The 16,363-nt window shown below is 33.9% G+C and overlaps 1 protein-coding gene across 12 annotated transcripts in view; it reads right to left on the reverse strand.

Annotated features, from left to right (window-relative positions):
* Window positions 1–16,363, reverse strand: part of LOC114331473 (transient receptor potential cation channel trpm) — a 1,429,758-nt gene that overhangs the window by 71,960 nt on the left and 1,341,435 nt on the right. For all 12 annotated transcript variants that reach the window (XM_050642920.1, XM_050642916.1, XM_050642919.1 and 9 more), the window contains one exon: window positions 10,586–10,934. In XM_050642920.1, the coding sequence (XP_050498877.1) occupies window positions 10,586–10,934 (349 nt within the window). The remainder of the gene's footprint in view (window positions 1–10,585; window positions 10,935–16,363) is intronic.

Below are 16,363 nucleotides of genomic sequence, written 5' to 3' on the forward strand. Positions count from 1 at the left end.
AATATTTAAAACATTTTTCAGATTATGATTAGGTAGTTATAGATTTATTTAAGAAAAATGCACTTTTTTAAAAATGGCATTTTCGATTTAATCATCTATTTTCTCTAAACTGAGCATTCCACACAGGTCAAATCACATGGATCGTATCAACTATACCTAAATAAAGTTAATTTCAAGTGGGAAGCTGTTCATTTCTATTATGATTATAAAGCCGAGGGTTTAATTTTTAAATTTCAAAAAGAAAAAAGCAGAGAGCGACTTTATTTTTGTCATAGGTCAGTCAGTTCTTATGCAAAAAAATTTTGTCAGAGCTTATTTGAAAGTTTTTTTTAATGAACTTTAAAATATGTCTCTTAAGTTTTCCCAAAAAAATGCACCACGTTCGAGTTATTTGAGATTAAAGGATCTTCATTTCCATGTTCTTCGAAAATAACCATCCTTTAAAGAGCAATAACTTCGTCGTTATTGGGTTTAAGTAGGTCTTTGAGACGCGAATCTCTTTGTTTTTTTATTAGCTACAATTTTTTTCTTAACGATTTTTTCTGTACAATTTAATTTTTTTAAGTTATTCATGAAAAACGGTTATAAAATGTGAGTTTTTTCAATGAAAAATGCATAGTTTCAATTGCAAATTTGGAAAGTGTCAATTTTGCAAAAAAAAATTATAGAACAAAATTTACTCAAAATTGGTCACTCTGTTGATGTCCATAGTTGTTTTGTTTAAAAAAATTCATCCCCTAGATGGGGTTGTTTTCACCCCAGGGCAAAAGCGCAGTTCGGCATAGGGTAGATTTTGACAAAGGTTATAATTACATACTACCTAAATCCAAATTTTCAAGGAAATCGATCTTGGTTCTCAAAATTCCACGAGAAAATGGCTGGTGATTGGACCATATGTGAGGCCGCTCCCATATGAAAAAATTTCTGATTTATATGACAATATCTCAAATACTACTCGTTTTTTTGAAAAATGCTCTGACCCGTCGATTAGTATTTCAAATTGTCCTTTTTGACATACAATAATAATCTATACACTATACAGGGTGTCCCAATTTAGAGATATGACGTCATCGTTGATGTTCTTAAATGGCAACACTGTCATTTCGATAGCTATTTTGACAGGGTGTGTAAAGTTATACATAACTGCAAAATTTCAAATTTTTATTGCCTACCATTTACAAGATAATAAAAAAACAAAGTTATGAAAAACAAGTAATCAAATAATAAAAGAATTTAATTATCTCAATTGAGCAAATGCTCATAATGTTGCCCTCAATTACTGTCAAATAGTCAATGGGCAACATTATGAGCATTTGCTTAATTGAAATAATTAAATTCAATTATTATTTGATTACTTTTTCATAACTTTGTTAGTTTTTATTATCTTGTAAATGGTAGGGAATAAAAATTTGAAATTTTTCAGTTATGTATAACTTTACACACCCTATCAAAATAGCTATCAAAATGACAGTATTGTCATTTAAGAAAATCAACGATGACGTCATATCTCTAAATTGGGACACCCTGTATACATTATAATTGTAGTCAAAAAGGACAATTTGAAATACTAATCGACGGGTCTGAGCATTTTTCAAAAAAACGATTAGTATTTGAAATATTGAATTTATTCTAAATTACAGACTCACTCTGTATTTGTATTAAAAAAGACCCTTTAGAGCTACATCACAGAACGTTTTCGGAATACCAATTCCATCATCATTGCTGCTTAAAAGTATACATGCGCGGAGCCACCACAATATCTGGCTAAAACCCTTTAAATGGTATAAAGTTGTTATAAAGTTACATTGTTGTATAAAATAATATGTTTGAAATTTTCCTTAATTTTACATCACGGTAACGTAGGATTTCACAACACTGTGGGTTGCTGGCTCTGAGGGTAAAATCTCATATTATGGACTCTAAATACCAACGGATCTGAATGACATTTTTTGAACGGATTTTGTAGCCTCAGGGAAGTCCTGTGGGCTGTGGGGAAGTCCTACGTTGCCGTGATGTAAAATCAAGGAAAAGTTCAAACATCTATTATTTTATACAAAAATGTAACTTTATACCACTTAAAGGGTTTAACTACCTCAATATTTTGGTGGTGTACATGCTTAAAGATGTACGAGCCCCTTCCCATATCAGTTGGCCAAATGCAGAAAGAAAATCCAATTTTATAGAACAAATATAAAAGTCAAGCAACCTAAACTTTGAAAGTTTTAATTTATCGATAATTTGTGGAGTTCCAGAAGTATACAAAATATGTTTTAAATTAATAATATCGATTAATTAAACAGAATAACAACAAATTAAAAATATCGTAAACAATATCTAATTTTAACAAAACAAATGTGAAAGTTTACAACTCAGCGACATCCCTTTTATTTTTAATTAGATTCAAAATTCTTCGAGGCATAGTTTTTACAAAGTTCTGGCAACACTCTTTTGTGAATGAATCCCATATTTTTTTGCAAGTTTTGCTTCAATTCTTTGACGGACCTAACAGGATGTTTCCACAATGTTTTTTTATTTCGCGCCACAAAGAGACGCGAAAGTTTCTCTCAGGGACAAGTCGGGACTGTTAGAAACGTATTCCAGAAGTAGTATATCATGATCTCCAATCCAGTTTAAACTCTTTTGAGGTATGTCAACCCAAGGCATCCCGTTGGAAGACAAAATGTTTCGCTGATTTTAACATATTTAAATGAGTTTGTTTCAAAATCGGTAAGAGATTATTAAAACCTTAAAATATTATTTGCGCGTATTTAAAATTCTATCGATAAAATGCAACTTTTCCACACCTCTCACCGACATGCTCCCCCAGACAACGATAAACGTAAAAAATATTACTTTTCTGTTGAGAGAGTAAGGCTGAAAATCTTTATTTTTTCTGCGAATAACTCGACTCCTACTGTCTCCAATTCGACTCCAACACACACACTTCAAATCTGGATTCATCACTCCATTGTATTGCATCCATTAGTGAATCTGTCCAATCTCAATGCTCTTTTGACCATCTTAACCTATTTTTCTGGTGTTGTAATGTTAAGACTGGATTGTCATTAGTCTAAGATAAAATGAAATTTTTCAAAACCAATTCATATTGATTTTTTCAACTTGATTCAATTAATTTGTAAGTAAGCAAATAATAATTTGTGGGCCTCTCGGTGATATGTTGATCTAAAAACGTGCCTTCCAACGAGGTTACTTCACAAAACACTTAAATCTAGATAAGCTGCACGTCGTTTTTTCACTATAATGCGTCTTAATTCCCTTCGATCTGCTTCGTTTAATTTACTTTTTCCTGCATTTATAGGTTTGGTAATGTCAAAACCTGAGGTCTTGACATCTTCAAATATTTCTTACACTATACTGTGACAATTGAAGCATATTCGCGATTTCCGAATTGGATTTTCCAGAATTCAAAAATCTATTGATGATTGAACAAAAATGTTCTCATCCATCACTTTATCTCCACCGATTCCCATTGATAATTTTATCTCAACAAACGGTAGTAGGCTTTATAATATCACAAAATCTATTTGAAATTAATTGACAATTGTTTTGATATAATTTTGCACAGCTAGCTCTGATTTTAAGATAATTATGAAAAAATCAATGTATGTTGATGTAAGTAATCAAAGGCCACGATTTAGCGATTTTTTTTTATTAGTGTTTGAACTAAATAAAAAGGGCCGGCGTAGCCGAGTGGTAGTGTGCTAGGCTAGCGTGCCGGTGGTCCGGAGTTCAAATCCTACCGCCGGCAAGAACAACTAGATATTTTTAAAATGTTTATAGGCCCCAGGTCGACTCAGCCTGAATAAAATGAGTACCTTGGTTAAAACCAGGGGTAATAATAGGCGGTTGAAGCGTAGCACTGGCTCTGTTACCTTCCTTGTATACCGTAGGCCCTAGATATAGCAGACTACCCTGCTATACTCCCAAAGCCACGTGAGCGGTATAAAACGGGAGACTATTATTATTCATCATCATCAGGGCTTTTCATTCCAGGTGGAATGTTTGCCGCTCTTACTTAGAGCTCTCAGATTCGCTTATTGCGGTGAATCACTCCGCATTCCACTTGTATGTTGTCAAAGTTTGTTATATGACTTGGCTTTCGTTACTATTTTCTTCCACTCATTTCGATATGTGCATAGTTCCCTCCAGTTTCTCACTTCCAGAATTTTGATATCTCTCATGACCTGGTCCTCCCATCTCTCTCTGGGTCTTCCTCTTGGTCTTTCAGTTGCCGGTTTCCATTTGGTGATCTTCTTAATCAGTCGGTCGTTTTTCCTTCTTTCTATGTGTCCCAGCCATCTCAGCCTCTGTGATTTAATAAATCTAACTATATCTTCTCCCTTCATTATGTCTCTTAGTTCATGGTTCATTCTTCTTCTCATTTCTCCGTTGTCCATTCTTATCGGGCCCATAATGCGTCTGAGGATTTTCCTTTCGAATATTCTCAATTTTTCTTCATCTTTTTCCGTGAGGCACATTGTCTCAGCTGCGTACGTAACTACTGGTCTGATTGCAACTCTGTATATTTTCAGTTTTGTATTTCTAGATAAGTTCTTGTCCTTCATAAGCCTATGATATCTCCAGTATGTTTTGTTGCCTGTTAGTATTCGTTCCGTTACTTCTTCACTTCTCTTGTTTTGGCCATTCACTATTACTCCCAAATATTTAAATTGTTGGACTCTTTCAAAAGTGTAGTTTTCTATTTTGATTTCTCTCATCCTGTTATCTTCTCTTCTAGAGCAGAGTAGATATTTTGTTTTTCCTTCGTTAATTTCTAGACCTCTTTTCCGTGCTTCTTTTGCCAGGATTGTTACTGCTTCTTTTAATCTTTCCTTGTCTCTTCCCATAAGAACTAAATCATCTGCATATGCAACTATTTGTGTTGAGGAGTGGGCTATAGTTCCTTTAATTTTGCTGGCCTTGACTGTTCCTTCTAGTGCTATGTTGAATAATGTGGTTGACAGGGAGTCGCCTTGTCGCACTCCTGTTTCTATTGCAATTGATTTTGTGCTACCTTCTTCTGTTGTTACTTTGGCTCGAGCTCCATCCATGGTCATTTTTGTTAATCTGATTAATTTTGCTGGTATATCTTGATTTTTCATTTCAATAAATAATTTGTTTCTTCCAATACAGTCAAAGGCTTGTCTGAAGTCTACGAAGAGGATGTGGAGTTGTATGTTGTGTTCGTGGCATTTTTCGATTGTTTGTGTAACTATGTGGATCGCATCTGTAGTGGATCTGCCTTCTCTGAATCCTTGCTGGTAGTCCCCAATTTTTTTCTCTGTGAATTGATTAAGTTTTTGTTTGATGAGGGCTGTTAGAATTTTATATGTTGTACTCAGTAGAGATATTGCTCTATAATTGTTACAGTTTGTTACTTCTCCTTTCTTAAATATTGGTATAATTCTGCCTTCTTTCCAATCCTCGGGCATTTCTTCTGCTTCCCATATTCTAACTATTAGGTTATAGATGCTTGTTAATAACTTTTCCCATCCGTTTTTAATTAGTTCATTGGGAATTTCATCTGGGCCTGGTGTTCTTTTCTGTTTCATTTTTTGAATGATGGCTAAATATTCATCATGTGTTGGCATCCCTATTTCATTATCTCTAATGTCTTCCATTGCGCCTACCTCCTCTTTCGGGCTTTCTTTGCATCTATATAGTTCTGTGAAGTGTGTTTCCCATGATCTATTGTCAATTTTAACTACTGGTCTGCCTTTTCTTTGTTGAGCTTTTAGGTATCCAAATAGTTTGGCGCTGTCTTTACTATTCATTTCTAGTTCCTTTAACAGCTCTTCGATCCATAGTTTTTTTTGTTCTTGCAACAATTATCGGCTGCTTTCTTTTTTTCTTTATATTCGTTTCGATGATGCACTTCTTTAGTTGATATCCATTTATCTCTTGCTTGGTTTTTCTGTTTGATTTTGTTTTCGCATTCTGCATCAAACCACTCTTTCCTTCTTTTTATTTCCCTCTGTCCTAGCACCTCTTCAGCTGAATTCAAAATGGATTCTTTTATATTTTTCCATATGTCCTCTGTGTTATTTGCTTGTGTTAGGTTTTCCTTTAGGGTTGTCCCATATTGTTCTCTTAGTTTCTGTACTTTTACCTTCTCCAGATTCCATCTTCTTTTGTTTTGTCTTGTTCTCTCTGCTTTAATTATCTTCATTTTGATTTCTCCTATTACTAGAAAATGGTCTGTGTCCGCGTTTGCTCCTCTATATGATCTGACATCGTGCATTATTGCTTTCCATTTTTTGGATATTAGTATGTGATCTATCTGATTGCCATCTGTTTTGCCAGGTATCAACCATGTTACTTTATGCTCTCTTCTGTGCATGAAGTTTGTACTTATAATGTAACTGTTTGTTATTGCCGCTAGTTGGCATAATTTTCTTCCGTTATCGTTCGTCTCGTCATGAATAGTTTCTTTCCCTGCTACTTCCTTATACTGGTTTTCTTTGCCTACTTTTGCATTGAAGTCACCAACCATTAGTACTATATCATTTCTGGGTAATCTTTCATATAATTCTTCCAGTTGTTCATACAATTCAATTTTATCATTTTCTGGTGCATTTTCTGTGGGTGCATATATGTTTATGATTGTCATATTGGCTTGTTTGTTTTCTACTTTTATATACGACATTCGTCCATTTATTGCTTTAAATTCTATAACTTTGTCCCTAATCTTACTGTTAACCATGAATTCTGTACCGTTTTTTCCTTGCTTGTTGTTTTCTCCCGAGTAGTATATTGTGTAGTTTTTCTTTTTGATATTTCCTTCTCCCTTCCATCGTACTTCTTGTAGTGCTAGTATGTCTATTCTGTATCTTTGCATTTCTCTTGCTCCCTCTTCCATTTTTCCTGGTCTCAATAATGTTTGAACGTTCCAGGTTCCTACTTTTACTCTACTTTTCTTCTTGGTTTTTCTTTTTCTATCTCTTTTTCTTATGTTTGATTCGTTGTTCTTTTTCCGTGCTAGTTTCGTTTTCAGGTTTTCATTCATTTTCTTTACAGTCTCTTTACATTCCATAAATGCGTTTTCCATATTCGTTTGCCGGTATGTTTTAGTGATACTAGTCGTTTGTTCTTTACTATGTGCTACTTTAACATACAATCTCAGTTTTTTGGCTTTGTGTCGGAATTATGTGCAGTCTTGGTTATTTTCGCCATATTTTCTGATTCATTTTCGTCATCTCCTGGTGATCTTTCCGTATATGTTCTTCCTCTGGGTTTTCCTTGAGGTGTTTTAGTATTCATCATTTCGCTTTGTGTCCTCTTGTATCCTAAGCTTTCCACAGTATATGTTTTGTCGTTTATTTTTAGCTTATTATAATTTAGCGATGCCTTCTGACCCCTTTCTCTTGCTTCCTTTAAGTGTTGTTTCAGTATTTTTCTCTGGTCTTGTATCTCCTTGGAACAATCTTCACTTAGGTAAATGTCTGTTCCTTTTAGTCTTTTCGATTGGTTCAATATTTCAGTTCTTTTGGAACCGCTTTTAAGTTCCAGTAGTATAGGTCTCGGTAACTGTCTTAGGGGATCTCTTTGTATACCAACGCGTTTTATGTCTATTATGTCTGTGTGTTCATTTAGTGGAACTTGGATTTTAACTGCCATATTTTGTATACTTTTTATCACATCATTTTCTTGTTCACCTTCTTTCTCTGTTATACAGTATACTATAATATTTTTCTTTCTTACCTCTCTTTCTAGATCTTCTATTCTTTTTTCGTGTAGGTACTTTATTTTCTGATTTTAATGCTATATTTTCAGCTTTTAATTCTGCGATTTCCAGTTTCATGAGCTGTAAATCATTTTGCACTTCATTTAGTTTTTGTTCTATTCTTATGCCTCTATTATCCATACAATCTAATTATTCACTCATCTTTTTCATCATTTCCTCCATCTTTTTTTCGACTATGGATTATTTTTCTAAATCTCTAGGCTAGCGTTAGAATCTTTCTCACTTCGACGGTTAGTAAGATTTTGCTTTTATCCAATCTCAGAGATTAGAATTTTACTATTTTGTTACGTAGCGTAAAATGAGCCACACCCACTATTATTATTACTAAATAAAAATATCACAGGGGTAACGTTTTAAATAAATATTAATAAAAAAGGCAATAATAATTATTATGCGGACTTATAAAAATATGTAGATTATCATTTGTTTGTGGTAATTGCCATAAACTGCAAATTCCAAAGGTGGGCCAACTGAAATGCGAAGGGGCTCGTATACCGGTAATCAGCACTGATGATGGACTTGTTACTACTTCAAAAACGTTCTGTCACGTAACCCGAAAGGGTCTTTTTTTTAATATAAATCTAGCTTTTATGAAGGATTTTAATTAAAATAAATATAAATATAGCTGGTTCTGTTTTGGTTCAATTCGTGTCGCTTACTATAATCTTATCATCATCAGTGGCATTACAACTCTTTATGAGCTAAAGCCTTCTTCAGAACAATCCTCCATTCGCCCCTGTCTCTGGAAACTCTTCTCCATGCTCTAATTCCGATAGATTTTAAATCTATCTTTCTAAGTTGTCTTGGTACCTAAGTCTCGGTCTTCCTCTTGTTCGTTGTCCTATCAGCCCTCTTCGGTCAAAAACTTTTATGACTATGGTCTTCCTCCCTCCTGATTACATGACTTATCCATCTAAGTCGTGCTACCTTAATGCATTTTACAACGTCAGGTTCTCCAAAACTTCTATACAACTCAAAGTTGTAGCGCCTGCGCCACAAACCTTGTTCTTTTATCCCTCCATATATTATTCTTAGAATTTTTCGCTCGAAACGTTTGTGCAGTTCTTGGTCAATATGTGTAAGTGACCAAGTTTCTGAACCATATGTTAACACTGGTCTTATTAAAGTTTTATAGACAGTCAAATTAATTTTTCTAGGTAGTTTTGAGGCCATCTGTCTTCTTAAGCCATACTAAGACTTATTGGCGAGCGCTATTATTCTTTTAATTTATTCACTGACATTGTTATCTTTAGTTAGCAGCGAGCCTAGATATATGAAGGTGTCGACACCTTCTAGTTCTAGGTCGTCAATTATATTGTTGTAAGTGTCGGGTTGCCTGACCTAGCGCGACACATATACCTATATTTGGTCTTTTGACCATTTATTTTTAGTCCCATTCTCTGTGCAGATGCTCTTAAAAACCGAAATGCTTCAGTCAGAGATTCTGTGGACGTATCTATGATATCTATGTCATCTGCATATCCGGCAATTTATACTGATTTGTTAAAGATGGATCCATTTGTATTAATCTGGGACTCTCGAATTATTTTTTCTAATGCCAGGTTAAATAAGGAAGGCTCTTGAGAAATCTGTGAGTGTAAGTTCAGTTAATTGCACAAGATAAGGCGGTATTTGAAATTCTACCATATCAAGTAGAAGTTTACCTTTATTAACTGAGTCGTATGCGATTTTAAAGTTCACGAATATGTGGTGGGTGTCGACGCCGAACTCTAGGGTTTTTGCAAGAATCTGCCTCACTGTAAATATCTGGTCTGTTGTTGATTTATTAGGACGGAAACCGCACTAATATTCTCCCACTATATGTTCGGCGTAGGGGAGGAATCTTTTGTACAATAGATTGGTAAGAACTTTATATGCCATATTGAGTAGAGTAATGCCTCTATAATTATCACACACCATCATGTCTCCCTTTTTGTGTAGAAGACACCGTACATCCAACTTCCAGTCTGTGGGTGTTTCTTTCTGTTGCCAGATTGCAGTTATCAGTTTATGCATGTGTTTCAAGAGGGTGTCACCGTCGTTATTGAAAAGTTCGGCAGGAAAGATGATCCGAACCGGGGGCTTTATTATTTTTCAGTGTTCAGATGGCTTCTCTAATTTCTTCTTTGGTGGGGAGTGGCTGCTGATCATCTTCATTCATTTGAAACATGCGATCCTCCATTTCGACGTCTTCATGATTGCCACTAAGCAGTTCTTCAAAATGTTTCGCCCATCTGTTTAGTATCTGTTCCTTGTTACTAATTATAGAGCCGTCCCTATCTTTACAGGCTATTATTCTGGTTTTGAATTCTTTTCTGCAGCTGTTTATCTGTTGGTAAAATTTTCGCGAGTTTTTTCCATTGTGGTACTTGACAATTTCATTTAGAGCGTGTTCGTATTGTTTTTTTCTTTTTTTCTTCTAAACATTCTCTTTCCTTCTCTTCTAAGATTTTCATAATCTTCCAGACTTGATCTCGTTCTGCGCTGCGAGTCTCTTATATGGTTCATTTTTTTGTTGATTAATATATATACACTCTTCGTTGAACCAATCTTCGTTTCATCTGGTCTTGATGGGGTTTAATACAGTTTATAAGCCGCCGTGTACATAGCTTCTTTACATTTAGTCCAATGCTTTTCTATACTTAAATTTTCTTCGATTTTTGGTAACAAACTACTATCTTCTGGCACGTGTGTTTTTAGGTCTACCCGTCATTTTAATTATTTTTTTGTGATTTATGGTATACAAGCCGACTACAGCAAATTCTTTTTACTTGAGGATTTTGTAAATTATGTTAATAAATAATATATTACCATTCTTACCTAAATACTTGTTAACGCTGAGAATATTAAGGATCCTCAAATACCAATAGATACAATTTACACAATATATCACTCTTCCAACTTCAAAGATGTCCGTTTGAAATCTCAACGACATTCCAATCAAAAACATAAAAACTGCTGCCATGTCGCAGGGATTCCACATATTCCAGGACCACACGGCAAACTTTTGAGATACACCTACAGGTTCTGAGGAGAACAGTTCCCTTAGTTTTTCACAGCCTAATGAAATAATAAATGCTATTGAGTAATATTCTTGCCAAATGGGAAAATGGTCCATCCTTACTAAAATGCTGTAGCTGAAGAGTACTAAGAATGCGATATATGCAACCTACAAGGGGAAAACGACTATTATTAATTAAAAAAATTACAAATTTATAAAAAAGAACTTTTTTTTATAATAAAACGATCTTATTAATTATAGGAGAGAATATAAAATAATTTGACGATATAAAATGCTTAAAATTCCAAAAATTATACTATAATAAAAAAGTACTTTTTATAATAATAGGGTTTTGTTATATACAGGACACAACATGTTTCGAAAGAATAAAATATGACTTTTTAGTAGGTGTATTAACTGTTAAAATTATAATTCCAAAAATTACACTAGTATAAAAAAGTACTTTTTAGAATACCACGGTTGTTTAAAATGGTATATATAATAATTATAAAATACGAATTTTAAGTATATCAACTTTTAATTATTTATTAAAAAAATTAAAGAAAGATACGCAACAGCCGTGTTGGAACTAGGCAACTCTCGGTCTGCAGTCTAATGCCACTGACCCACCATCAATTTGTAGATATAGCTTTATTAACGTACTTTAAAATATCATTGCATTAGCCACATTTTTAAAATAGTTTGAAATAAAAAAAATCTATTTATCCATTCAGGGTGATTAATTAGTGGGGAAAAGCTCCGTAGATCCGTTATAGTAATAGCAATAAAAGTTGGTAACAAAAATTGTAGCCAACTTTGATTACAAATTGATAATCAGTAATCGTAAATTGTCAGTTTTAGACAATTCAGTCATGGGTTACCTAAAAATTGGCAAGATTTAGACCCGTAATTAATAATTTGCTCTGAAAAATAAAAATATCTCAAAAACTAATAAATTTAGACATAGGGAATGTTATATATAAATTAAAGTACGGTAATAGTACTTTTCGAAAGTGATATAAAATACAGGGTGTTTAATTTAAAATTACTGAAAAAATAATGTACTTGCGTTTTGACTCACCCTGTATGCAATATAAAGAAAATTAGAAATATGAATATTAGAAATATTTATGAAAATTTTGACAATAAATAAAAAAATATGGCATCAATAATCTATTGCTTTTGTGCTTATTTTTATTTATACAGGGAGTTGAACTTGTTACGATTTTCATATAAAATTTGTCATAACTTTGTAAATGCCTTGTATAACAAACCAAACCTTTCTATTTTTGCAATGAAGAAGTTAAGAAGATTTCGAATATAAAATAAAATATAGGGTGTTCCATCTAAAAAAAAACAAAAGTTTGATCTGCCACTATGTTATCGAACACCCTGTAAAATTCTAACTAATTTTGTAATGTGAAGCTCAAAGTTGGCTACAATTTTTGTTATTAACTTTTATCGCTATCCATTACTATAACGGATCTACGGAGCTTTACCCTACTAATCAATCACCCTGTATAATAGCAATTAAATATTGCATTGTTAGCTAGTTCAAAGGTATTCTGAAAATTTCAGGTACCAACGTAGGCTAGAACTATTTTTAAAATGGATTACAAAAATTGCGCAGTCCGTGACACAGACCAAGCCAAGTATATAAAAACGTTTTAATAAATGATTTTGTCTACATGTTTTTTCATGGTAGTCGTGCGATAGGAATCAAATACAGGGTGTTTTATAAATTGGAAATATTTTAACTGTAGATTCTTGGGCTCAAAATATTACAGTTTAACCCAAATCACCTAGTCCGAAAATGCTTCCTAAGGCAGCTAGAATCGATTTCATCAATTACGAATTTCTAGTACCGTGAAGCTCTTTCTTCACTTAATATACTAATACAAAGGTGCCTGGACGTCAATCAAGATATATATATATATATATATATATATGCGTGTTTTATTGACTATAATAAAGCATTTGACAAAATACGACATAAACAATTAATGCATGTCCTGAAATCAAAGAAGATAGACTACAATGACCTCAGGATTATATCGAATTTATACTATAAGCAACGAGCAAAAGTACGTGTTAACGATTAGCTGCCAGAGGAAATTGAAATCAGACGTGGGGTGAGACAGGGATGCGTGTTGTCGCCAATTCTTTTTAATGCCTACGCGGGAGAGACCTTGAGGGTGAAACAGCTGGAATAAAGGTAAATAGAGTTCCCATTAACAACATTAGATATGCTGATGACACTGTCATCTTAAATTATTGAGGATTTTCAGAGGCTGGTGACCAGAATAGCGGAGTTTGAACAAGAATACGATCTGACAATGAACGTCAAGAAGACAAAGTTTATGAGAATAACGAAAACCCAAAGAAATAACGAGAATCTCTTCATAAACGGATCCAATGTCGAACGAGTCGACTAATATGAATATCTTGGAACAATGATCAACTCCGCAGGTGATTACTTCCAGGAAATCAAAATCAGAATAGGAAAGACTAGAGCAAATTTTATCAAAATGAGAAAAGTGCTCTGCACGAGAGATTTGAAGTTGGACCTAAGAGTTAGGTTGGCTAGGTGCTACGTTTTCTCGACTTTGTTTTATGGATTGGAAGCTTGGACCTTGAATGCGGCATCAATGAGAAAACTAGAATCATTGGAACTGTGTGAGTACAGAAGCATTCTGAAAATATCGTGGACAGAACATGTCACAAACAAAGAGGTTCTGAGAAAGATGAATAAAGAAATGGAAATCTTAAATATCATCAAAACATGAAAATTAGAATATCTCGGACATAATACACGTGGAGAGAGATACAACTTGCTCCAATTGATTATGCAGTGAAAGATTCAACGAAACAGAAGCATAGGGAGACGCAGAATATCGTGGCTGTGCAATCTGAGACAATGGTACGGATGTACAGCTGGTTCCTAAAAAAAACTGATACGACTCTTAAAGCGTATTTTGTAGAAAATTGAGCAGTGTATTTTAAAGGATAAATACTTATTATTTACATACTGTCACTGCCAAATTTTAAAAATTTGTCAGATAACTTATTCTGTTCAAGCCCAAAAAATGGCTCCACATGGCCCACATGCTAGCAAAGAACTAAAAGCAAGAATTGTAACGAAATTAGAAGATGGTTGGTCACTATCTGCCGTAAAGAACCATTTTAACGTAAGCAGAACAACAGTTTTTAGGTATTAATAAAAGATGAAGAGAACAAGAAACTCTCGAAAGAAAGCAAGGTTCTGGCAGACCAAAAATATAGTCCGTCCGCTATAACTTTTCCCATGCGGTACGATTCATTTTCAATCAAATTAAGTCAAGACATAAATTGAAACGAACGTCGATGTGTATATACATTTTGTATACTGTATACTATATACTACACACATCGGCGTACGTTTCACTTTCTGTTTTGACTTAATTTGATTGAAAATGAATCGTACCGCATGGGAAAAGTTATAGCGGACGGACTATATCTACCTACCGGTCATGAAGATCGTACGCTTTTGGAGAGATTAGAAGAGAATCCTTTTGAAGATACGAAAACTGGAAGAATTCAAAATTATATCAAAATTTAGACCTTAATAATTATTACAATTTATGAATTAACATATGTAATCAGTTGTTTGTTGTTTGTTTGTTTATTTTATTATTTGTCTGTCATAATAAATATAACATAATGTCAAACCAATCAAATACACTGCTCAAAATGGTCAAATATTATCAAGAGTCGTATCAGTTTTTTTAGGAACCAGCTGTATGTACAGCTGATTCCTAAAAAACTGATACGACTCTTAAAGCGTATTTTGTAGAAAATTGAGCAGTGTATATTGAAGGATAAATATTTATTATTTACATACTGTCACTGTCACTGCCAAATCTTAAAATTTGTCAGATAGCTTATTCTGTTCAACCCATAGTGGTAGGGGAGCCCAAGCGGGGATTTTTGCAGTTACTCGAGCGCCTCAGATTATCATATGGGAGAAACCTGGTACCCTGCAGATGTACCTCTACCATATATTGGCTCTTAACACAGGGAGGTTCGTTAAGGGGGGCCCGAAAAAAATATATATGGTTAAAAATACTCGAAATTGTCAGATTAAGATAAGATAAGTACATGCAAGAGAGTGTATATTTAAAAAATCTGACGATTTGAGCGGGGCGTAAGGAAATGGGTGAGTCAAAAAGTTTCACAAAAGAAAAGCGAATATTTCGCGAAATAAACGTCAGATCGCAAAACTAAAAAATACGTCTTCAATATTTTTCAAAAATCTATCGAATGGTACTAAACATGACCCCCACGGAGAGGGGTGGGGGATAAATTTAAAATTTTAAATACAAACCTCGCGATATTTCGCAAAATGAACATCAGATCGAAAAACTGCAAAATACACTTTCAAAATGTTTTTGAAAAATCTATCGAATGGTAAAAAACACGACCCCCACGGGGGCGGGGTGGGGGGTTACTTTAAAATCTTAAATGGGACCCCCAAATTTTTATTGCAGATTTGGATTCTTTACGTAAAAATAAGCAACTTTTATTCGAGACATTTTTTCGAACTATCGATAGATGGCACTATTTATAATCGGAAAAAACGATTGTTGGTAATGGAAAATTAAATTAAAAAATGACAAGCGCCCGCTAAAATGGAAAATTTTACTTAACTTTTTTGATTTTAGGACCTAATAATCACAACCCAATTGGTCCCCATAACGCTCGAGTGACTGCAAATTTAGCATACTTTACTCCCCTACTATAGTATTGACAGTTCGTTGGTGCAACCTCAAAAAATGGCTCCAGACGCTAGTAAAGAACTAAAAGCAAGAATTGTAACGAAATTAGAAGATGGTTGGTCACTATATGTCGTAGCGAACCATTTTAACGTAAGCAGAACAACAGTTTTTAATATTAATAAAAGATGGAGATGGAGAGAACAAGAAACTCTCGAAAGAAAGCAAGGTTCTGGAAGACCAAAAATATCTACCGCTCATGAAGATCGTACGCTTTTGGAGAGATTAGAAGAGAATCCTTTTGAAGATGCGAAAACTGCAAGAATTATGTCACAGTTCCCGGGAAGAAAGACAACAACTTGGCGCAGAATTAAAGCATCGCACCTTAGGTACCGAACTGCAGCAAAAAAAGCTTTTACACCAGAACAGAAGCAATCAAGACTTATATTTGCTTTAAACCATCAGCTACAAAATCAAGATTTTTGGGACAGGGTGAAAATTTATTATTATTATTAAATTTTAATGAAAAATTATTATTATTATTACTTACAGATGAAAAATTTTTTCAATCTTTTAAAAAGGGTAAAATGGGGGTGTATAGACCAGATAATAATGGATTTAATCCTCTTTATGTTGATAGATATCGAGCAGCTGGTCATTTTAGCGTCAATGTATGGGGATTGATTTTATCTAGAGGAATGGGAATTGTATGGCGTATTGATGGCAGGTTTGTTGGGCAGACTTATCTGAATATTCTAGAAAACATCATGCTTCCCAGTGTAGAACAGTTGTATCCAGAAAATAATTTTATCCTCCAACAAGATAATTGTCATGTTCACACTGCAA

Source organism: Diabrotica virgifera, chromosome 2, assembly GCF_917563875.1.
Source record: "Diabrotica virgifera virgifera chromosome 2, PGI_DIABVI_V3a".
Classification (NCBI taxonomy): domain Eukaryota; kingdom Metazoa; phylum Arthropoda; class Insecta; order Coleoptera; family Chrysomelidae; genus Diabrotica; species Diabrotica virgifera.